Source organism: Mastigoproctus giganteus, chromosome 13 (genome assembly GCF_048544385.1).
Source record: "Mastigoproctus giganteus isolate SK-2022 chromosome 13, ASM4854438v1, whole genome shotgun sequence".
Taxonomy (NCBI): Eukaryota; Metazoa; Arthropoda; class Arachnida; order Uropygi; family Thelyphonidae; genus Mastigoproctus; species Mastigoproctus giganteus.
Genome location: NC_143587.1, coordinates 118,106,254 through 118,130,981, shown reverse-complemented (window position 1 = coordinate 118,130,981; position 24,728 = coordinate 118,106,254). Strand labels below are relative to the sequence as shown.

The 24,728-nt window shown below is 37.8% G+C and overlaps 1 protein-coding gene across 9 annotated transcripts in view; it reads left to right on the top strand.

The window, feature by feature from the left end:
- Positions 1-24,728, top strand: part of LOC150076391 (protein tweety-like) — a 291,082-nt gene that overhangs the window by 102,047 nt on the left and 164,307 nt on the right. For all 9 annotated transcript variants that reach the window (XR_016547803.1, XR_016547802.1, XM_090387163.1 and 6 more), the window contains exons 5-6: positions 1,540-1,778; positions 7,818-7,913. Coding sequence is in view for 7 of the 9 variants with exons in the window: in XM_090387163.1 (XP_090243289.1) it covers positions 1,540-1,778; positions 7,818-7,913 (335 nt within the window). In the remaining 2 variants the exon portion in view is untranslated. The remainder of the gene's footprint in view (positions 1-1,539; positions 1,779-7,817; positions 7,914-24,728) is intronic.

The following is a 24,728-nucleotide window of genomic DNA, read 5'->3' as shown; positions in this document are numbered from 1 at the left end:
AATAGGATTTCGGTTCTTTATTCTTAACTTATAATTGAGAACTTTCAAATTTTGTTGCCTGTATCCACTTCCTAGTCCACAATCTTCTTTCTTTCAATTTCGATAGTCATTTCTGTATTTCTTCTGCCAATAAACCACACATAAGAACACATTCTTCTGCCCAGTACCATCTCTTATCAAACTAGCTACACTGCCTGCATATAAACACCTTCACAATTCATTCCAGGAAAATTATTAATGAACCATGATTATGGTTCATGCTATATATAAACTTGGTTCTATATTGTTATTTGTGTTTCCTGTAATCACATTCATGGAAATTCTGTGAATGTTTCCTAAACAATAAAGTAAAAAGAGTACTTTGAGACTGGCCCATAGGGTTGCATAGAATTTCCTCTTGTGGCCCAAAAGAGTTTACTGTATAACAGATGTCATTTGGAATGATTGACAACCAGGCAGCTGAGGGGATTGGGGGAGAGGATCTGAGCAAAATGAACAAGGGTGGCATATTCTTGCTGGTAGAGGAGAATAGAACTATGGGGGAGGGGCTAATATTAACGACTGGGGATAACAATAGACTGGCCCTTGGTATAGTTTACCTTTTTCGAACAAACTGACTGCTGGAATAAATTGTCCCAGGTTCAGCTTGTTTTGCAAATGCAGCAAAGACCTAGCTTCATTTCATAATATAGCCAGTGTTTTGCTATTGTTAATAAAACTAGGCTGTGACTTCAATCTGTAACTATAGAAAAAGTAATCAGACTATGGAAGATCCATATTGCCCATTATTAGCATGAGATGGTATGCTGAAGAAAGGATAGCATTGATTCTCAGAGCTTCATTGTTATAGTTTTTCGTATGGTTATTGGTTGCATTGATATCTGAGTTGTTAATCTTTTCCCTTACACCTCTTATGACAGTTAGCTGTCGCCCTTAGTGAAAAAAATACCTTTAAGAAATTCCCCAGTCATTGGTAGGATTTGAACTCAAAATTGTAAGTTGAGTGATGAGTAATTGCTGAATATTATCAGAGAATCCACACTTTTTTTGGAAAATAAAAGTGAATGAATGGTGTGCTGTACTTCCTCATTACATAGTCAGGAGAAATAAAGTCCATTTTGTGGTCTGTTCATTTATCAATTTTAATGCCCTTAGATTTTCCCCTTTTTGACGTATTGTGAAGGACACTACTTTTCCAGATCGAACTCTGGTTGGTTGATTTCACAGGCCAAATCAGTTTTTTGTGCTGTGGAAGTAATCACTCTGTGTGCTCCTTCCATCACTTTGAATATCACTTCATATTTGATAGGAAATATATTTAATAAATTTATCATAGTCTTGTGTTCTTTCTATCTTTTCATTGATGAAGTCATAAGGCAGTAACATGTATTGTTTTCTTGCTATTACAAAGTAATGTCTGGTAATTTTTATATAGAGATCTTGTATATTATTTTATATAATATTAAGCTTTATTTTATCTGCAATGCATTCATAGTCATAATAGTAAGATTGAATAACTTGTATTTTTTGTTTAAACAGACCACTACTATTGAGTTTATTCTTGATGATGACATGAAGAAAGATATTACAAAGTTGGATAATATTTTCAAAAAGTCCATTGCTAATGTTACTCTACATGCACTACTGGAAAATGCATTGTTCAGCTTACGTAATAATACAAACGTTGTAATTTCCTCAAATACTGAAATCAGTAGTGAAATAGGAAATCTCGACCTTCAGCCCATTCCTGATATTATCCGCCAAGCTGAAATAATCAGGTAAATATAACAATTTTATGAACCTAATGCATTGAACTTTTTATTAAATTAAAATTGCATTTCGTATAAAATTGATTCACCATCTAAATCAATAAGATAATATAATAAAATATGGGTTTAATAGTCTTAAAATATTAATTAATATGATAATATTAGGAATGATTTTCAATTAGAAATTAGAAATAATCAATGGACACTGCTTTTTGTGGACAAATGTTATTAGTGGAGTTTCAGGGTTCAGTGTTGGGCCCATTGTTGTTTTGTATACAGTATTTATCAATGATATTGATGAAGGTATATCAGGTTTAATGTCCAAGTTTGCAGATGATACAAAGGTTGGCGGAGTTGTTAACAACAGTAAAGACAGTACGATACTCCAACTGGATCTAGATAAGTTGGAAAAATGGGCTGAGAAGTGGCAACTGCAGTTTAACATTGACAAATGCAAAGTATTGTATATGGGTAGAAATAACTGAAGAGAAATATATGAACTGTGTGGTACTACACTGAGGGAAGTGGAAAGTGAAAAAGAAGACCTGGGGGTAATTGTGCAGTCGAATATGAAGTTTGTTGAGCAGTGCAGATGGGCTGTCAGGGCAGGTCATGGAGTCTTGTCAATGATATATAGGAATTTTGCTAGTAGGGACAAGGAAGTGTATCCCATTATACAAGGCAATGGTCAGGCCACACCTAGACTACTGTGTACAGATGTGGAGGCCTCATTTTAGGCAGGATGCAGAGTTGCTAGAATGAGTACAAAGAAGGGCAACAAGATTGTTGAGGGGAACAACGGGGTGCTCTTATGAAGAAAGGCTTAAGTTCTGCAAATTGCAGTGCCTGGAGAGTAGGCACTTGCAAGGTGATCTGATTGAGGTGTATAAGGCTTTGTGAATGGGTTGAGCAAGCTGAATGCTGATGGGATTCTTCCTCTTGCGCAGACTAAGAACCTGAGGGGGCACAGATTCAAATTGAGGAAAGACAGTTGTAGAATAGATGTGCAGAAATTTGCCTTTAGCCAGTGAGTAGTTGATTGGTGGAACAGACTTCCATCTTTTGTTGTGGAAGTTGATAGCCTAAATAAATTTAAGGCTGAGCTGGACAGGCATTTGGAATGAATGGAGGGGTGAAATGGGAGGGATTTTTTTTTTTTTTTTTTGGCTGATGCTGCATAAGCTTGCCTTCTTGCATTATATGGCTCTACTAATGCTAACGATAAATATGTTAATATTAAAAGTGGAACACTGAACTGATACTGCATTGGAAATGCAGATTGGTTCGGTGTTCTACTTCTAATATACAGTAAGCACGAGTTACAATGAACACACTTGCAAATTGAATTTTGATTCTAATAAACAGTGATTGTAATAAGCAAAAATCGTCAAATATTATCCAGAGGCTATAAAAATAAAGATATAATGCATGAATTTACACTTTACTGCCAAAGATTTATTATCAAATAAATGATATGTGAAAATTGCAAAAATATTATCCACAGATTAGCAAAATAAAAATAAATTTATACTTATGTACATAGCTTAATTAATATACATATTAATTAAACATAACACTAATATGATTATAATTTAAAATAATCACTTAATTTAGATTGCTTTAAATTATCACCACAAAGTCTGTTTATAGATTTTTCAATGTTGTATAACAGTCTATATTTACGATGACTTGTACCAGTTTTTTTCCAGTGCTAACAGATTGGGCAATTTCTTCATCTGTTAAAGCTGTAGTAACTTGTAGATCACCTATGTCCACCCAATCATTAAACTCCTGTTCACCCATTTCTTCAGGCTTTTCATGACAGTTTGTTTTCTAATTGCGTTTACTGAAGAGGAAATCCATTGAATTGCACCTAGGATTCTGATTTTCTTTGCAAGGTCACTCGCACATGTTACATCGTTCATGTTTGCAATGAGATGTCTTAAAACATGTTTTCTGTAGTGACGTTTAAAATTTTTTATTATCTCTTGATCCAAGGGCTGACACTCTGCAGATGTGTTTGGTGGCAGAAAAATGATTTGAATGTTGGACAATTCAGTGTGCGGGTGAGATGCAGCATTATCCATGAAAAGAATAATTTTTCTGTTTTGACGAATCATGTTTTGGTTAAAGTGACTTATCCATTCGCTCATGATATCTCGTGTCATCCACGCTTTTTTATTAGACTTCCAGTCAACATCCAAAAGATTCAACTTTATGCCCTTGAAACAACGAGGATTTTGTGGGTTTCCTATAACAAGAAGTTGTTCAAAGTCTCCCAGCATATTTGTACACAATAGTACAGTCAAGCGTTCCTTAGAAATTTTTCCGCCCTGGCACTTTTCGTTTTTTAGACTCGTGTTTTCAGGAAGAGCTTGAAACTTTTGTCACAGTTTCAAGCCCACCTTTATGGTGAGGCCAGAGGCTGGCGCCTCGTGTGCCTGTTCGTAAGTATGCTCTTGGCCATGGATGTGAATGTACAAAAGTTGGCCCTTCCGACTTTAAATTCACATCCGTGAACTAACTTGAAACAACACCAATGGCGCCGACCAGGCTAGCCGGGTGGGTAAAGCACCTGCCTGGCAACCCAAAGGTCGCAGGTTCGAATCCCACCTCGGGCTTGGATCAAAGTACTGCAAAAACCTTGGGAGGTGCATTATGGCCACAGAAGCCGATGCGCCAGGAACTACCAAAGGAAAAAAAAAAAAAAAAACGCCAATGGTATGGAATGGACATTATTGTGCTGAAACAAGCATTGGTTTGTACCAGTGAATTTTTTCAGCTCCCTATCACACTGTTCCTGTCAAAGAATTTGACGGGAACAGTGTGATAGGGAGTGTGGAATTGTCCAAAATGTTAAAGTAGCTATTGGTGCCCATGGTTCCCTGCACAACCACCAAAGGCTCTAAGCCATACTATGAGAAATGGCCATCATAGTCACACCTTCTTCAGAATTCATCACTGGCCCAATGCAATTCAGCAGCATATTTTCTCCAGGGCAACCTCTACACCTGTTTAGAGACAGCAGATGCCTTTTTTGTGTCTGCTAGAACTTTTTGAATTGTTATTAAAGCTTAATGCATTTAATATTGTGCATTATAGAATTAAATGATCATTGTGATTTAGGCCTAACGTACATGCATAGTGACTGCAAGCTGCTTCCTCTGCATTTAAAAAAACCTGGTTTTCTCTTTCGCTCTCTACATTACTTTTCTTCCAAACAGCTGTTAAAATTGCTCTGTACAAATCGCAAATCCGCCCTACCATGGAATATTGTTCCCACATCTGGGGCAGTGCCCCCAAAACCTCTCTCAGGCTTCTAGATTCCATTCAGAAGAGGGCAGTTAGGTTAATTAATGACTCCTCTCTAACAGAGTCTCTCCACTCGCTGTCTCATAGACATACTGTTTCTACTGCATGCCTTTTCTACAGATACTTCCATGGGCACTGTTCTTCTGAATTGGCTTCTATAATTCCCGTTCTCTCTTTCAAAACAGTCTGAACATGTGCCGCTACCAGCCAACATCCATTTACTGTCCAACTTCAAACTCACAGAACCAACTTATCATCTTCCTCATTTATTCATTCAACTGCTGTTTTCTGGAACAACCTTCCTTCATACGTATTTCCTGAAAATTGCAGTCTACAGAAGTTAAAGTCTAACGTCAAGAAATATCTTCTCAACCTCCAACTCAAGCACGGTACTAAGTACTATAGGTTCTAATACGTCTCATGTTTGGGGTTTTCATTTAAAAAAAAAAAAAAAAGCTGCTTAGGTTGTTTTATGTAATTTTTGTGAAGAAATTGAATCACTGGGATCCAGTGCCCACAGCCTAGGCTCGAGACTATCATTATAGGAATCTGGCATCTTAATGTGAACTGTGGAAACTTTTCATACAGAAGGGTTTAGTGGGGTTAGCAGATTCCCCAAAATCAGTTAAGATTTTGTAATAACTTTATTAGTTTAGTTTATAATATTATTGATTTATCCTTGTAAGTTACAATTGTGTCAAATTGTAATATGTGCATTTCATAATTCATTTCAGTTTTTCGCTCTGCTCTCAACCCCTCGATGTGGGCACCTGTACATGGTGAGGAGACCTCCCAGTGATCCTGCTGGCCCTCCAGATTAGCATCACTATGATCAAGTGCCCACAGCCTAGGCTTGAGACTATCATTATAGGAATCCGGCATCTTTTCTGTTCACTGTGAGCACTCAGAAAGGGGGATCTTCATTGTTGAAGATCCCCCTTTTAGTAGTAGTAGTAGTGGCATGTGATGCATGAAAGCAAGTGTTTGAGCTTATGCAGCATCAGCCAAAAAAAAAAAAATCACACCATTCCCTCCAAATGCCTGTCCAGTTCCTCCTTAAATTTATTCAACCTATCAACTTCCACAACAACAGATGGAAGTTTGTTCCATCAATTAACCACCCGCTGGCTAAAGCCAAATTTCTGCACATCTATTCTACATCTTTTCATACAGAAGGGTTTAGTGGGGTTAGCAGGTTCCCCAAAATCAGTTAAGAAGCTTCATTCTGGGCATCTCTTAATTGAAACAAAAAACAATGAGCATTCTGAGCAGTTATTCCAATCAACATCAATCAGAGGAATACCAATTACTGTGACACCGCACAGAACATTAAGTTCATTACAGGGTGTCATCTCAGAGTTGGACCTCCTCGAGGTCACTGAGGAGGAGGAAATCTGCTCTGAATTACAACTACAGGGAGCTGTTAAAAGAATTTCTGCAAGTGGGGATGGAGAGTTAGTACCAATTAGAAACCTCATCCTTACATTTAGTCCCCCAACATCTCTGTATTTGACAAATGCCAAGTACATAAATTGCGATGTAAGGCCTTCACTGTGATACTCCAATTGCCAGAAATATGGGCATTTGCAGTTGACTTGCTGTTACCTGCCTGTGCTCGTTATGGTTCAAAAGACCACGAAAGCAAAGCCTGTACAGCCACCAAACCTAATCGTGTCAACTGTCAAGGTGAGCACTCTGCATGCTCAAGGGCATTCCAGTGGTGAAAACAAGAAAAGCAAATACAACGACACAAAGCCAAGTTAGATATTTCTTATCAGGAGGTGAGAAAACTGGTCATGCCAGTAAGTAGCAATAAGCCCACATGTGCTCAAAAGGCTGTGGCAAGCAATCGTTTGGAACCCAAACTGATGTGACAGTTCCACCAAAAGAATCTTTTGCTTCTATTGCATGCAACAGGAGCATATAATTTAACATTATATGCTCCTCTCACATTGACCTCAATCGCATAGTATGTTTGAATTAATACTGATTGAGATCAGTGAGCAGTACCATATGGTACCACAAGAATCACTTAAATTTTAGCTGAGTGGTCAGTTAAATTCACTGGGCGGGCACCCATTCGATAAGTCCTGGGAAGAAGGACCTATCGAAAGTTGACGAAGGATCAGGGAATAGTGAGAGAGAGTTGGGAGATTAAACGGAAAAAAACTAAGTGGGGATTTGAGAGCTGGAGGCATCCACCAGGGAAAAGGGTGCTGGAGGCGGTAGGAAGAAGGGAAGTGTGTATGGGCTCCCTGTTGAAAGCCCTATTCTGAGCCTGTAGAACTAGTGGAACAGATTGGAAGGTTGTATGAGGGGGCCCATCCATCAAAGCCAATATCACATTTTTAGTTAAAACTATTCTGATTATAAATAGGGGAATATTTCCATCACCACATAAATTGGTGAAAAACGTTCCAAAAGACTGTATATTGTATCATAAGCTAGAGGATGTATTATATTGTATTAAAATTCAAAAATAATTGTCTTATCTCTTAGCATTCCAGTTCTTTTGGTAACATAATGTATATGTGGGCAGCTGACTAGTCTCTTCATATAAGTTCTAAATAAGGCCAAAGCCACCATGCTGGTTTACATGTGGTAACTTTTATGCAATTTCACTTTTTATACAGAATACTATAACAATCAGTGTATTTTTAATACTTTTTTTTGTAGTCTTTTATTTAAAACTTGTCATGCATTCTCAAAATAACTAGATTTTTTATTTTAATACAGGTGGCCAGTTACAATTGCTGTTTTTGGTCTCTTGATTATCTTGTGCCTTATCCTAATCTGGGGAGTAATTCGTCATTCTCGGTGTCTCTTGATACTGTAAGTTCAGCAATATGAAGTATAACATTTCATCAAAGCATTTAAAATGTTAAAATTATTGTAAATTGTTAATTTTTAACAAAATTTTATTAAATTTGTTTTAATAATTTTATCAAAAAACCAACACAAATTAATGGAGGAAGTCCTAAAAGTTTTTAGGACTTGCTCTATTCATTCGGTAGGTTTTATAATATACAAAGGCAGTGAAAGAATGTCCCCCTCCCCTCACCTCCCTACCACCACAAAAAATCCAGTAAGTTTGAAGTTTGAGATTGATGTAATTTTAAAAACCTACATTTTCAAGTTCTTGTCCAAATTCAGTGAAAATTATACTGTGTGCTCTCAAAAATATAGTACATTTAGTATATTATAATACAGTCAGTCCTCGTATAACACGTGTTTACACTACACGAATTCGATCATACATGTTTTATAAATAGGGGAACGATATCTTATATAACACGAACTGAATTCGCTTATGCACGATTCGCCTTGTGTTTACAAGAAATCGCAGTCGAATGCGGAATCACCCCAACCGAACGCAACACGATAGGAATAAAGAGAAGATTCTGAAAATGTATTTATGTTTCTTATATCAGTGAAGGAGAAACACATTTCACCATAATAACGTAAAAACCAACACAATTCCAGCTATCGGTATAATCGCAAATGCAATTAGATCGAGTTTACTACCAGTTTATAAGCGATTCCACTAGCAGAAACGCAACTGGAAATTTTTATTGTTTTATGGTAGTAATCCCTAGAAATGTACTTTAGTAAAATGTGAAGTGTTAAAAGTGTATCTCTGCCTTTACGGTGTTGTTTATTCAGTTGCTACATGCGCACAGCTTTGTTTATGTGTATCAAGCGTGCCTCCTCATTTTGTGATTGTGCTTTATTCCCTAAAAATGAGTAAAATACTTAAAAGGTGTGAAAAGGAAGTGTCCTGATGAAGACACTGCAGATTCAGAGAGAAAAAGAAAAGCGTTATCGATAAACAGAGGCGAACTGGGTCAAAAATTCTTACCCGGGAAAATTTGTAGTGGCCTCATACTAGCGTTTATGGCCAAAATCACACCGGCCTCCAGCCCACCGGAGTTTTCCTGGTAAGGCTTATGGCCAGTCCGCCTCTGTCGATTGAGAAAAAATATGAAATTGTTGAAATGCTTTGAGCGAAATGAAAGACCATGTGATATTGCACGTGCTACAGACCTAAATGAGGCAACGCCGAGAATTACAAAGAATGCAAAGAAAATAAAAACAACTTTGATAGCAGGAACAACTCAAAGTGTAATTAAAATCCATTAGATTAAGACACAAAGAATTGGAAGAGATGGAACAGCTGTCATCTGTTTGGATAGAAAATCGAACAAAAAACAAGTTTGCTTACGATAGAAGCAAAAGCATTAGCAATATTTTATTACGTAATAGCCGTAATAAAATACGTAAGTATTTTATTACAATTATTTATTGTGTTCGGTAATGTTTTGGTTTGTGTGTTCAATCTTGGGTGGCCGGCACCTAACCCTATTTTTCCCATAGGGCCTGTTGTTTATATTGCATGATTTTGTATTGCACGAGGGTTTCTAGGAACACAACTGTCGTGCTATACGAGGACTGACTGTATAGTACATTTTAGTATAATGCAGTTTGCACATCTTCCAACATGTTGGAAGATGTGTAATGTTGGAAGGATGCCTAAACTGCTGTATTTTAGTTGAACAAATTCTACAGGATCAGTAATATTGATCCTCTATGATAGGATCAGTTAAAATTGTCAAAGGATTATCACAGATATCATTAGCCAATGTGGTGGGGGTCATAATGCACAGTTTATGGCATTTCAGCAAGTTTGATTGTTGGATGCGATGTTGGTTGTTTGTCATTGTATAACATACTGTTAGTCTATATGAATTTTCTTAAGTTAACTCTAGCTGAAATTGACACCATAGAGTTGCATAAATATTCATCCTTACAATATAGAGAGAGCACAATGTACTGGGTGTTTCAATTAAAAAGTTCACTGGGTCTATCTCACTCATTTTTATGTTTAGGCCATTTGTTGCATGGAGCTTTACTGTCATATTTGAGCTGAAATTTTTGATTTGATATTAATATTGAACTAATTGTTACCATTTATTTTGATTTCTAAATCTAAATTTTGCCCAATCAACTCCTTTATTATCTTAATGGGAAAGTTGTTCTCTGGCCTTTGTATATTCTAAAAATGTCATTAAATCTTAAATCAAAAAATGATGATATGTGATATTTACTTTTCAATACATGTGTTTAGCTGTCAAGAGCAGGTATGTGTCACATTTCATCATGCAACCATTGAGTTTGTTTTTTCTCTTTTCTTCAATAAAAAGTAAAATCAGTTTACGTTTGTTTCAGAAGTGCACCAATGATGTTTTTAGACTAAACCAAGGACAGGAACAGCTTTTCCATTAAAGAAAATTCAAATGTAGAAATCATAAACGTAGTCCAGTAATACTTACTCCTATTTTAACATGAAATTAAAAAAAATGCAGCCAAAATATAAGGGGGAGGGGTCAGCAACAAATGGTCTAAACCTGATGTGTGAAATCAGACTAATACCTTTTAACTGAAACACTGTATATAGAGTTTTGCATTAATGAGTTTAGGCCTAAGCATAAATTAACAGTGATTTGCATAACATAGACTTCAGTTTTAAGTTAAAAAACTTGTCTGATGGTAAGTTTATTTTAATGTAAAAAATTACTATACTATATGAATAGATACAAATAGTGCAGTGAAAAATTAACCCAACATTAGCAACATGAATTTATTATTTTGTACTGTACAGAATGTTTTTATTTTGCTAAATGGTAACCTTGAATTTTTTACTTATGTGTAAAATGAAATTGTTTGTCATATCATACTTATTTAGTTTAATTGTTTTCCACTAGATAACTGAATACAAGAAATTTTGCTAGATTTTAAGTTTATGGTGTCAGTTGCTTCTTAAAACACAACAGTAACTGCCTTACTAACATTTAAGCTTAGTGGTATTTTATATTCGAATGTATTTTACATATTTTTTTACTTGATAATTCATGAGCTCATGAATTATCAAGTAAAAAAATATGTAGAATGTTGGGTGGGAGAGTGAGATATATATATATATATTTTTTTTTTTTAACTGACTAATGTGCTGATTCACATCAGTATGTTACCTTCTAAAAACAGTTCTCATTGAGAGCATTTAATCTGGGCTGTGCCTTATTTTCTTTCCCAAAACACATCAATATACGAGGAATTTCAATAATATATTTGTCATCTAGCTAGCCAATACCAGATTTGAAAAAAAAATGGGAAATTAATATAATCCACTCGAAACTGCTTAAAACATGCCGACAAAATATTGTAAATCATGAAATCTTTAAATCTATCTTTAAATCTGAAATAATGGCTACTGAAACCTGTCAATAATTGTTTAAAAAATCACATACCGATTTGTTCTTAAATCACATACCGATGCAATAAGAACAGTTGCATAAGAATGTCAGCCAGTCATGGGTTCTTGCATTGCAGCATTGAAACTAATTGGTTTCAGTAATCATTACAAATTTCAGTTGAAACAACATGCAGGGTGTGAGTCTGCGACAGAGAAAGATTCTATCATGGAGGCTCATAAAATAAATTCTGATTTCTGTTATATTTTCCATCAAAATTTGTAATTGTTTCTTTCATTTGAAAGATGAATGTGGAAATGACTACCTGTTTATAACATTAGTCTGCCATTTATGTCATCTGTCTATCTTTTAACACTTTCCATTGAGAATTGAAAGTTCAATTATTGGAGTATTTGAGTTTTGTTTAGTTTCATTGTTTATTGGTGTTTTAAGAATAATTGGTTTATTGTAAATACAACTTCATATTTCATGTTCATCACAGCAACTTCTTGTTTCTGCTTGTGGTCCCCCAGCTTTGCACCCTACCAATTTTTTTGCAATTCTTTTATCATTAATCAGTGTCAGATACTTTACTTTGCTTAATTCTGTTCCGATTATTTCCTAAGAAAAAAAAATATATTTTTTATTTTCATCTTATTTATTTTGTGATGTTTCAGGCTGAAACTGTGGAATCCATTTGTGAAGGTACTTCATAAAGTCTGAAACTGAAAAAAGTTGAGATAAATTTTATTCCACTTCTTTACAAAGCAAAACAATTAATGATTCTTCTGAATAAAAACATTTTTGTATTGAAATAGTGATTATTGACCAGTTTTTAAGAAATGAGAATTCATGATGATAATGCATTTATAGATAATGTGCATAATAGGTTAAGATAAGCTATTACAAGAATGAAGAAGTCAGACTGATCTGGTTGCTTAGAAATTTTTGTGCTTTGAGTTGCTTTAAAAAGTGAACATGAATATAGTTTGCCTTAAAGGTGTTCTGAATATTCTGGTGTATAATGTGTTGATCAACATCCAATTAATTTCTGTATTTTTTATTAAAAATTTTAGTTAATTTTATTAAATGTCTATTATGTTATAGATATTTCCTGCATGTTTTGGCATTTTAATTTATTTATAAACATGCAGGAAAAGTCTCTATTATATATATCAGGAATTTTCTGTTTTAAATTGTAACTTCATTATTCTTCTATCTGCTTTTAATTATGGAAAATGTAGACTGGATATATTAAGAAAATTTGCCTTTATGAAGGTCATTCAAAAGGTTTTGCCAAACATATACTCAAGATTTAGTCTAGAGTATATGTTTTTTGCATATTTGCCTATTTGCATCCTACCCAGGTGGTAGGATGCAAATAGGCATAGTAATAAGAGATAGTCTTATTGGTATCTGAACAAAATTTCAACCATATAACTTATTTGATTTCTTTTTGGCAGGTGTGATTCTGAAGTCTGCTGACAGTTATGCCAAAAATGGAAAAATTCAAGTATCGAGTGGTTATAAAATTCCTAACAAAAGAGAATGCTTGAACAATATATATGGTGAATCTAATCCACACAGAGCATACAACCTGAGGTAGTTTACTGAATTTAAGCATGGCCGAGATTGCATTGAAGATAACCCAAGGACTGGGCATAGTGTATAGTGTTAATTGTAATGAGACTCTGGGGTTCCCCACCAACTCCACATCAGGCAATGTGATGAATACAAAACTCTGTAAAGGCCAGATTTATGTAGGTTAGTGAGTGTTCGTGTGGGGTTGTGTTGTTCATATGGCCTCTTATCCTAAAGGCCTATGTTTTCACACAAAAACCTCTAGTTTACCCTCCAGTGCCATGAGGAGGCAGGCCGGGCAGTAGCGAGTGGGGCAAACCCTACGTAGGCAAAGCTACAGACAAGGGGGCCTGATAATAATAAAAAAAAGTGAAAGTGGAAGATATTAGTGGGAAGGAGGAGAGTGGTAGAAAAATAGAGGGGGACAGTAGTCAAGCAGCCTGCCTGAGTGAAGGGGCAGACAGAAAACAAGCCCCCAAGTCAGGATGCCCATCATACTCTGGGGTGAGAGTTGACAGATTACCCACTAGGCAAAGGGAGGTACCACCCAGGTTAGGGGGAAGGGGATGGCAGAATGAGAGGTCAACCAACCCAGGTGGTAGGAATGAAAGAACATGGAGAGACCTCTATGTTGGAGTGCCTGATTAGTGCTCTATCCCACACTGGCCAGGGGGCTAGCCACTCCTCTGCCCATCCAAGCAGACACAGCATGGTGTCTGCTTGGATGGGCAGGGGAGCCTAGGTTATCCACCCATCATCCTATCAAGGGGGGAGAGATGCACATTTACTTCACTCATAATCCACGTTCACACTCTACTTCCATTCTATTTTTGTACTGTTTTCTTCCATTTTAAGATTTCCCCCCCTTTTTTTTCTAACATTTTCTGTTAATTTTAAAAATATTTTTTTTTCCCTTCTCATTCATCTCTTTCTCACACACCGGGGAGGGGAATGCAATGGTGTGTAATGTAAATTTATATATTAATTTAGCTATTTAGCTTTAATCATTAGTACATAATGATTAAAGCTAATACGTTGGCATTCGAGGTGAGCGGACACGCTTAGATAGTGCTCCTCAGTTAAGTGGTTTACTTTTGGATAGTGCTTTTAAATATTTGATTTATTTAGATATTGTTGGATTATTTTGTTATAGGTTTTCCTGTAACTGTTTGATTTTAATAATATTATAGATATAATTTTTTAAAGTTACTTTCATTGATATTTATTTAATTTTATAATGGTAGTTACGAGATCTGCCTTAAACACGTCACAGGGTATCGTGACTCACACGGAAATAGCAGATGGCGATTTACGGTTGAGTCATGATTTAATCCGTTGTGGAACCTGTGGTATGTTTTCCAAGGTCGACCTGGTGACTAATCCTACCTCACCTGGAGATTCTTTTCTTTGTGATCGATGTAAGGAGTGCACCGATCTTAAATTACAATTTGGTGCACTGATGAAACAATTTGAGTCCCTGAAAAAACGAGTGCTTGCCCTCGAAAATAATGCATCTGGGAGCTCGTCAGGGACTCAAAAACTCCAGCAATTTACCAAGTGATGCACACCCGATTTGAGCCTCAAAACAGAAAAACCAAGTGCAAACTACTCTGGTTAAAAAGGACATTGTTTTATTAGGAGACTCCATTGTCAGGGAAACAGGGAATATTTTTTGTAATAAAGATAGGTGGAGCAGAACCAGGGTATGTCTGCCGGGAGCAACTATTGATGATGTCACCAACAGATTGTCAGATTTTAAAGGGGGTAAAGAAAATATTATTATTCATGTGGGGACAAATGATATTAAACATACACGATCTGAAGATTTGTTGGAAAAATACAGGACCATGCTGAGGAAATGTCACGAGCTAGGCCATAATGTCTATGTGTCTGCAATTCTGCCCAGACACGATAGGAGGGATTATATGTTAAGAGCCTTGTGGATTAACTCAAAACTTGAAGGAATCTACAAGGCTTTAGGGGGTAAATTTCTATCAGCATGGCCCACACTTGTAGGTAGAAGGAATTTGTTTTGTAGAGACGGGATACACTTAAACAAAGGTGGTACAAAGGTTTTTGCCAGTATTATTGAGGATACCTTAAAGGTTCAGGGAAACTGCTAGTTAGGGGGCATGTGGGTAATACTGACACGTGTTTATCTGATAATATTGGTCAATGTAACTCTTGCACATACCTTAAGAGTTTTTATCTGTTACCCCAACTGGACGTATTATCTAGATGTTCTGGGGGCAAAGACGTTTCACATGAGCGGGTAGCTAATATCAGGGAAGAGAGCCTAAAAAACTTCAAGGGTTGTGTTAGGGTTGTTAAATATACAAGAACAGTAAATCTTAATTGTTTATACAGTAACGTTAGAAGTGTTGTCAATAAAATGAGCGAATTCGAACTGCTGGTTAAAACAAGTAATGCGGACATAATAGGGCTTACAGAGACGTGGTGCCACCCGGAAATTGGGGATGATGAGTTTCAGTGCAGCTTGTATAATGTATTTAGGAAGGATAGGTTAGATAGAAGGGGTGGTGGTGTAATGCTTCTTATCAGAAGCAGCCTGAGTGCGACGATAGCTTTCCTGGATTCAGACATTTCACATGCTAGTATAGTCTGTATGGTGTGAGATAGTTGGAAACAAAGGTATAATGCGAGTAGGAGTAATCTACAGACCAGGTGATTGTGAAGATTATGACAAAAGCCTCTACATGCAAATGGAATGGGCAAGTAAGCGTCAATGCCTCATTATGGGTGATTTCAATTTGCCTCTAATTGATTGGAGTAAATGGGAAGGAAACTTGACATGGGTAACAAAATTTTTAAATCAACTAGATGACTGATATTTGTATCAACATGTCAGGGAAAGTAGTAGAGAAAAGAATATCCTAGACCTCATCATCACACATGAATCAGATGAAATAACAGGGCTGACAGTAGAGGAACCAGTAGCAAGAAGTGATCACGGAGTTCTACGGTGGATGATGACGAGAGAAGTAGCAGAAGTAAAAGGCAAAGGAATGGGTTTTCATTTCAGAAAAGGAAATTACGATGCCTTAAGGTACTACATGGCCTCTATTAACTGGGTAGATATCACGCAGAGAATGAATACAATTGAACTGGGGCACGCTTTTAAAACATTAATCACAGATGCCTTGAATGCATATATACCATTAAAAAAATACTCTACGAGAAGGGTTCCAAGTTGGATGAATAGTGAAGTTGCCGCATTACTTGAGCAGAAAAAGGTGGCATGGAAAGGTTACAGAGCAATAAAAAGTACTGAAGCCTATAACAGCTACAAGGTGATGTGTAATAGAGCCACAGAAAAGGTTCGACAGGCAAAGGCAGTTTATGAGAAATCACTAGCAAACAGAGCAAAGAGGGGGGATAAAGAATTCTTCACATATATAAATGCCAAGAAGAGCAGGACAAACCAGATCGGACCTTTACGTAAGGGAAAGGGGATAGTAATAAATACACCAGCTGCCGTTGCAGATGAACTCAACAGTTATTTTGCATCGATATTTACAAACGAAAAACGTTTTGTGGCAATGGGAAATTGTGGGAGTGAAGTTAAAAAATATGTAATTAATGATATTGAAATTTCGCAAGATTAATGAAAAAACATACGAGCCTACAGACCAGTAAGGCTCCTGGAGTTGATGGAATATACCCTATAATCTTAAGAGAGGTGGCAAGCGAGTGCATCGAACCATTTAGGCTAATTATGCGAGCATCACTAGACTCTGGGGAGATTCCCTTGGATTGGAAAAGTGCAAATGTATCTCCCATACATAAGGGTGGCTCTAAAAGTGAAGTTGGAAATTATCGACCTGTCAGTCTGACTTCAGTAGTAGGGAAAATCATGGAGGCAATGATCAAGGGTGGAATTCAGGATCATTTGGATCGAATTGAAATTCTCAAGGATACTCAGCATGGTTTTGTAAAGAGAAAATCGTGTTTAACAAATCTGGTTCGCTATTTCGAAAGGGTCACTCACGAGCTGGATTTAGGGAATAATTTCGACATTGTTTATTTAGATTTCAGCAAAGCTTTTGACTCAGTCCCACATGAGCGGTTGCTTTATAAGCTGGAACAGGTTGGAATCACTGGGAAAATCCTTAGATGGATAGAAGGATGGCTTCAGGGCAGGAGGCAGAGGGTTGTGATAAATGGCTATTCCTCAGATTGGGTTGATGTAAGAAGTGGGGTTCCCCAAGGATCAGTATTAGGACCACTGTTGTTTTTAATTTTCATAAACGACATTGATGAAGGGATAGAGGGCGTGATGTCTAAATTTGCAGATGATGTTAAAATTGGTAGAGTAGTTAATGATCACTGTCAAGCTGAGCTTCTTCAGAGAGACCTAGATAGACTTCAGGAATGGTCAGAAAAATGGCAGCTGTGCTTTAATCCAACAAAGTGTAAGGTTTTACACCTGGGAAACAGTAATCCCAAAAAAACTTATTCACTTGGTGGAGTTCAACTAAACCCAGTACTGGAGGAAATGGACTTGGGTGTTACGATACGGTCAGACATGAAATTCTCTGAGCATTGTAAACAGGTTGTAAGAAAGGCCCATGGTGTCCTATCGATGATCTATCGAACTTTTGCAAGTAGAGATAGGGAAGTGATAATCCCATTATGTAAGGCTTATGTTAGACCACACTTGGAATACTGTGTTCAAGTATGGAGACTGCACCTAAAGAAACACATCGAGCTTCTTGAAAGGGTGCAAAGACGGGTAACTCGCCTGGTGAGATCGGCAAAAGGGCGTCCTTATGAAGAAAGACTTCAAATATGTGGGTTGCAGAGTTTGGAAACTAGACACCTTAGGGGAGATTTGATTGAGGTGTTTAAGGCTCTGAGAGGCATCAGTAAAATGAATGAGGACAAAATTTTCAAGATTATAAATGATGCTAGAACTAGGGGATATAAATTCAAGTTACGGGGGGAAATGTTTAGATTGGACTGCAGGAAGTTTTATTTTAGCCAGCAAGTTAAAAATTACTGGAATAAGTTGCCTTCATGTGTGGTAGAGGCCGAGAGTTGGGGAAATTCAAAGGTCATCTGGATAGTACTTTCGGGTAAGGGAAGCGCATAGGATGATAGGTTTAATTTCCTTTTTATTTATTTTTTATTATTATTTTTATTTATTTATTAATTATTATTATTTAGTTATTTATTTTATTTTTTGTTTTTATCATTGTTTTGTTCAGATTTTTTTTTTTTGGCTGGTGCAGCAGAAGCCATAGGCTTTCTTGCACCATGCGGCCGTTACTAATACTAATACTAATTAATGCTAAATAATTAAAATTTTTAAAGATTAAAACTAGGGTTAGTATAAAAGAGGTTGTTTATGCATGGGTATGGCACTTCTCTCATTTATACTATCCAGGTAGTATGAATGCATCATTTATTCATATCTCATATTGTGATCATGTTCACAAAGAGTTGCCAAGGTATTGCACTGCTTTGAATAAGTAACACTGGTGAAGTATCCCTTGCATAAGTATAAGAACCTTTTGAATAAGTATCCCTTGCTTAATATTTATTCCGATAATAATCGAGAAGACCAATGTTACTTATTCTCGGCGGATACACCACCCAGACGGCACCGTTTCGAAGCTTGTTGGCTTACTCATTGGTGGGTGGCAGGTACCCTGTTGTTGCAATAGTGACAATCCAGTTATGAAGTATAAAACCACAATATGAGAGATGCTTGGTGGTGTGCATGGTTTAATCAAAAAATATTTCTTGACTGAATGTCTAAGAGTATGAAAGAGATTGTTTATGCATGGGTACGGCACTTCTGGGTGGTGGTATCCGCCGAGAATAAGTAACATTAGTCTTCTCTACTGGTGAAGCATTATTTATTCAAAGCAGTGCAATACTTTGGCATCTCATTGTGAAGGTGATCACAATATGAGATATGAATAAACAATGCATTCATATACTACCTGGGTAGTAGAAATGATGGAAGTGCCTTACCCATGCATAAACAACCTCTTTCATACTCTTAGACATTCAGTCAAGAAATATTTTTCAATTAGGGTTAGTATATATTTAATTATAACACATTATGGTTTGTATTCTTTCTCTCTGCACTGCACTCTCTGGGCACATCAATTTACTATTATTCTTCAATTGAGGTGCAAACCCTGCTGCAACTTTTGCAGGTCAGGGAGAATGCAGTGAGTGTGTGGTGTTAGTATTAGAATAATTTTTGTTAGTATATACAGGGTGATTCACTACCAGTGCGACAAACTTGCAGGAAGTGTAGGGGGCGCAAAGACGAATTGGAATCACATAGCATTGCAGGGTCCGAAATGCCTTCACATGCAGTAAAGGATGTTGAATGGGAGGTCGCGTGAACAGCGATCCCGCTGGAAGTCAGCATTTGCAAACCGGTTCCCGAGGTAGTAGGATGGACAAGTATTCAAACGTTGAACTGGCCGACATGCACCTCGCGTATGGAGCTGCAGACTGTAATGGGCGCACTGCTCTGCGCTTGTACCAGGAACGTTTCCCGCACAGGCGTGCTCCTCATCATACGATTTTCGCACATGTGCACAGAAGGTTACGTGAGACTGGTTGTTTCACGAGAGGTACCATGAATTGAGAGCGAACGACGAGGATGCCAGACAATGAGGAGAATGTCCTACGTCTTGCAGAAGGCAATCAGAGTATGAGTACTCGAGCGATAGGCCAACAATTGGGTATTTCCCAATCCACTGTATGGAGGATACTGTCAACAAACCAAATGAGTTCATACCATCTGCAACACGTCCAATCATTGGAACCTGCGGAATATCCACTCCGGAGGACTTTTGCTACTTGGTTTCTTCAACAGAAACGGTTCGCAGATGCTGACTTTCAGCGGGATCGCTGTTCACGCGACCTCCCGTTCAACATCCTCTTCCGCATGGCGAAGGCATTTCGGACCCTGCAATGCTATGTGATTCCGATTCGTCTTTGCGCCCCCTACACTTCCTGCAAGTTTGTCGCACTGATAGTGAATCACCCTGTATAACTAATGTGTGTTATTATTAAGTTTGTATTCATTCAAATTACATTTGAATGAATTGCATTGAAATTACATTTGCTCCTTCACTCATTTCCATTTACCATGACACTCATTCACTCTCTCTAGCCCTCATACTGGGTCATTCTCTTTCACCAAAGCTAACATTCATTCCCTTTTACCATAATTCCTATTTTACTTGGTGCCTAGCCCATTTGCTCCATCTTTCATCCTCTTTCATTTATTCCTTTCATTCTACATTGCATTCCCTTGCTACTAGCTTACTAATATTTTTCAGCTAATATGCTTCCCTGGCCATCTGTACATTTCCCCCCTACATAGTTACTAATTTTTGTGGATCTCATGTCCACACACAAAACAGAGTGCTCCTGGGGTGGAACCCTAGTCAATCTGGTTAAGTCAAAATCAGTTTTCTGTCAGGGTGCTGAATACAGTATCCCTAACAGTTTTGAAAGTTATCATTTGGTCGTGGTGGGAGACATGGGCATTTTTGGCTATTGATTGCTGTTTAACTGCTGGGGAGCTGAATTGCCTCTCTCTGGATTGATCTATGCATTTCGAATACTTTCTGTATGTAGGTTGTGAATGCTTTATAATTTTCTTCTTCCATTATAAATAGATGTTATTGGCCCCATGGTCAGGGGTCCAATCTGTGCTATCAACTGTGAGGATGCCATAAATTATACATTCATATAGAATGTGTGCCCAGTCTTCACTCTCACTACTGCTACAGTTGGGGTCATCAGTCAGCCCAAAGGAGGTTAATTTTGCCTTTAGGAGGCCGTGTCCTGTCAGTATAAATGTTATGAAAAGTCCTGGGGCATACAACTTAGAAAGCTTTGGGTTAACCATTGCTACCTGTGGCAGAAACCTTTTGATAACCAGACCTCTGGTTTCCTACACCCAATTTGTTTGCCATAACTCTTGGAGCTTTGTGGCTATTCTTTCAGTCTTGATGGTATTGGCTGTATCAAGGGCTATCCTCAGAAATTCTGTAGGTATGCCCTTTTTTAATCTGTAATATAAGCCTCTTTCGGCTACTTCCTAGTAGATTGGGAGACCTCCAGCCAACACCTGCAGTGCAGGTGTGCTTACAGCATGCTCTGGTGATAGTGAGAAGTATATTCCTCTGTATTGATTCTAATTTATTCCTGTTTCTTACTATGGCTGAGCAGGTGACCCCACACACTGGCTCCATAGGTTATAGCAGGTAGGAACACTACATAGTATGATTGCCAGGGTCTTTCTTTTGAGTTCCCATCTGCTCGACTGATCCTGGCAGTCATGCCTGCATAATTTCCCACTTTCTTTGCAAAATAAGCCAGATGGGGCGGGGAGTTAATTTTGAGTCAAAGACATCTCCAAGTTATTTTAATTCTTTTACCATTTTGATAGTAGTTGTGTTTATTTTAATTTGTGGGCAACAGCCCAAAATGAGGAAATGGTGAACAAAGTGCATAAGTTAGTTCTGCAAGATTATAAAATGAACATTGAACAGATACTAGATGGTAGATGACTCTCGTCAACCGGTGAAATACCACCACTTTGCTTATTGGAGGCTTGAAGTGGTGGAACCCATGTTTAGTCTCCAGAGCTAAGTTCCGGTCAACCCTTCCCCATCTCTTCCATCATGCAGTACGACTGATGACTTTTTAGGTTATGACGTACATGGCGAGATCCAATCTTCCTTACATTTCGAGAGTACAGCTCTAAACCGACATTTGCAGCCGGCCGCTAGTTAGTGCACCAGACCGAACCTATTGGTAACTCTTTAGGAGGCTTCTGGATCAGCTAGTGTGTAATCTTGCTACCTCTACTCTGCCAATAGTGACTGGAGGGAGTCGGAGTAGTGTGTATGCGGGAGGGGGGGGGCATTGTGTCAAGCGTCTGGGTATATTCTTACCATGTGTATGCCATATCCAAAAATTTCATTACTTCATACATCATGTCCCCCCACTTTTTCTTACTATTGAATACACCATAAATTGTCAATTATTAGAGTAAGATTATCTACGAAAAGATCTAAACCTCCCAAACACTTCCTAGTTCATTTCACAAATATACGTGATCTCAATTCTAATCTCAACCATGTCCATTTCCACTTGCAGTCTTCCAAACCCCATGTACGTTTTCTCACAGAATCTCAGTTATCCGTTGATTCAATTACTGCTCATCTCAGTTGCCAAATTATTCTCTATAATTCTGCCCAGACACGATAGGAGGGAGTATATGATGAGAGCCCTGTCAATCAATTCGGCCATGGAAAGATTGGGCAGGGCTCAAGGGGTAGAATTTTTTTCAGCCTGGTCTGTACTTGTTAACTGGAGAGACTGCTTCTACAGGGATGGGATATACTTAAATAGAAAGGGTGCAAGAATGTTTGCTGATGCTATCGAGGCAGTGTTAGGTGGGTCAGAAAACTGCTGGATTGGGAGGGATACAAGGACTAATAGATTAACAGTAGCCACTGGCAGAGGTGAAAGTGATTCTTGCCCTGCTTCTATTGGAATGAGCAGCAGCTTGGAAAATAAGCAGCTTGGAATTTTTTTTTTTTTTTTTTTTGGCTGATGCTGCATAAGCTTGCTTTCTTGCATCAAATGCCTCTACTAATGCTAATGCTAATGCTAATGCTAATAAGATGCAGGATATTTCAGAGACTGCTGGGAGTCATTTGGGGTACAAGTAAACACATGGGTTGTGTTAGGATAGCTAAGAAAAAGAACAGGTGCATATATACTTATGTACACCAATGCTAGGAGTTTGGTAAATGAATTTGATGAATTTGAGGTATTGCTCAAAGCATCAAAGGCGGATATTATTGGGATATCAGAGACGTGGTGTCACACAGATATAAGGAATGCAGAACTGGAATTTGGGGAGTACAACGTCTACAGAAAGGATAGACAGGATAGGAAGGGAGGAGGGGTTATACTATTAGTTAAAAAAACATCAAATCGAAGGAAGTGAAGCCAGCCGACATCGATGGGCAGGGCAGTGTCGGGTCAGTTTGGTGTGACATAAGCATTGGGAGATCAAAATTGAGAGTAGGAGTGTGCTTTAAGCCTAATGACTCTGATGAGTATAATAAGAAAGTGTACAGGGAAATAGAGTGGGCCAGTAAATCAGAGAGTCTTATAATGGGGGATTTTAATTTCCCAGATATTGACTGGAATTTGTGGGTTGGTCACTCACACACTAGCAAGGCTTTTATGGATTTATTGGATGATTGTTTTCTAAATCAGCATGTTCGGGAGGCAACTAGAGGGAGCAGTACTCTTGATTTGATTATCAGTAGTGATTCTTCATGCATTAAGAATCTGCAGATACAGGAACCACTGGGTGGCAGTGATCACAGTGTGCTGAAGTGGGATTTAGTCAAGGAGGTAACTACCATTAGGGGTAAAGGGAAGGGTTATTGCTTTCGTAAAGGCAACTACGATAGTCTGAGACAGTATTTAAATTCTATACAGTGGGACCAACTGATGATGTTACCAACAGCAAACTCAAAATGGGAGGCATTCAAAGAACTTATCTTGGAAGCTACTAGGCTTTACATACCAACTAAGAAATATTGTTCAAGGTTCAGGCTTAAATGGATATCAGATGAACTAATGAGACATATGGCAGAGAAGAAAAATGAGATACATATAAATTAACATGTGACACAGAAGCCTATGATAGATATAGAGGGAGCAGTACTCTTGATTTGATTATCAGTAGTGATTCTTCATGCATTAAGAATCTGCAGATACAGGAACCACTGGGTTGATCTGTAACCAAGTTACAAAGGAGATTAGACAGGTGAAGGCAGATTACGAGAAATCTTTGGCAAGGGATGCAAAGAAAAACAGCAAGGAGTTCTTTACTTATGTAAACTCTAGAAGGAATGGGATGAATCAGATTGGTCCACTTGATATCGATGGTTCAACTGTTCATGATCCTGCTCAGGTAGCTAACAAACTAAATCAATATTTTGCCTCTACATTCACACATGAGGAGTTATTCAGGAAGGGGAATGCCATAGATGAAGTAAACACTGGCAGTGAGCTAGATGATCTTGTAATAATTCAGAGTAAAGTGGAGGAGAAATTGTTGAAGATAAATACAAGAAAGACACCTGGGGTGGATGGGATCTGTCCAGTTATATTAAAGGAGGCAGCAAAGGAAGTAAGCAATCCGTTAGCCATAATTATGAGACCTTCCTTCGACTCAGGGGAGGTACCCAAAGACTGGAGATGTGCAAATGTAACCCCAATTCACAAAGGAGGATCAAAGGCTGACATAAGTAATTATAGACCTGTGAGTTTAACTTCTGTTCCAGGAAAATTAATGGAAGAACTGGTTAAAGAAACACTGCAGGATCATCTTGACAAGAATTCAGTTATAGCTCAAATACAGCATGGTTTTGTTAAGGGCAAGTCTGGCCTGACCAATTTGATTGGATACTATGATGCAGTCACAAAAGAACTGGATGCAGGGAATAACTTTGATATTATATACTTGGATCTTAGAAAGGCTTTTGATACTTTTGCACATGGAAGACTGCTGCACAAATTGGAGCAGTGTGGCATTGGAGGCAAATTGCTGCTATGGATAAAGGGGTGGTTCAGGGGGAGAAGACAGAGAGCGGTAATCAATGGACACTGCTCATCGCGACTAATGTTATTAGTGGAGTCCCACAGGGTTCAGTGTTGGGTCCATTATTGTTTTCTGTATTTATAAATAATATTGATGATGGTATATCAAGTTTAATGTCCAAGTTTG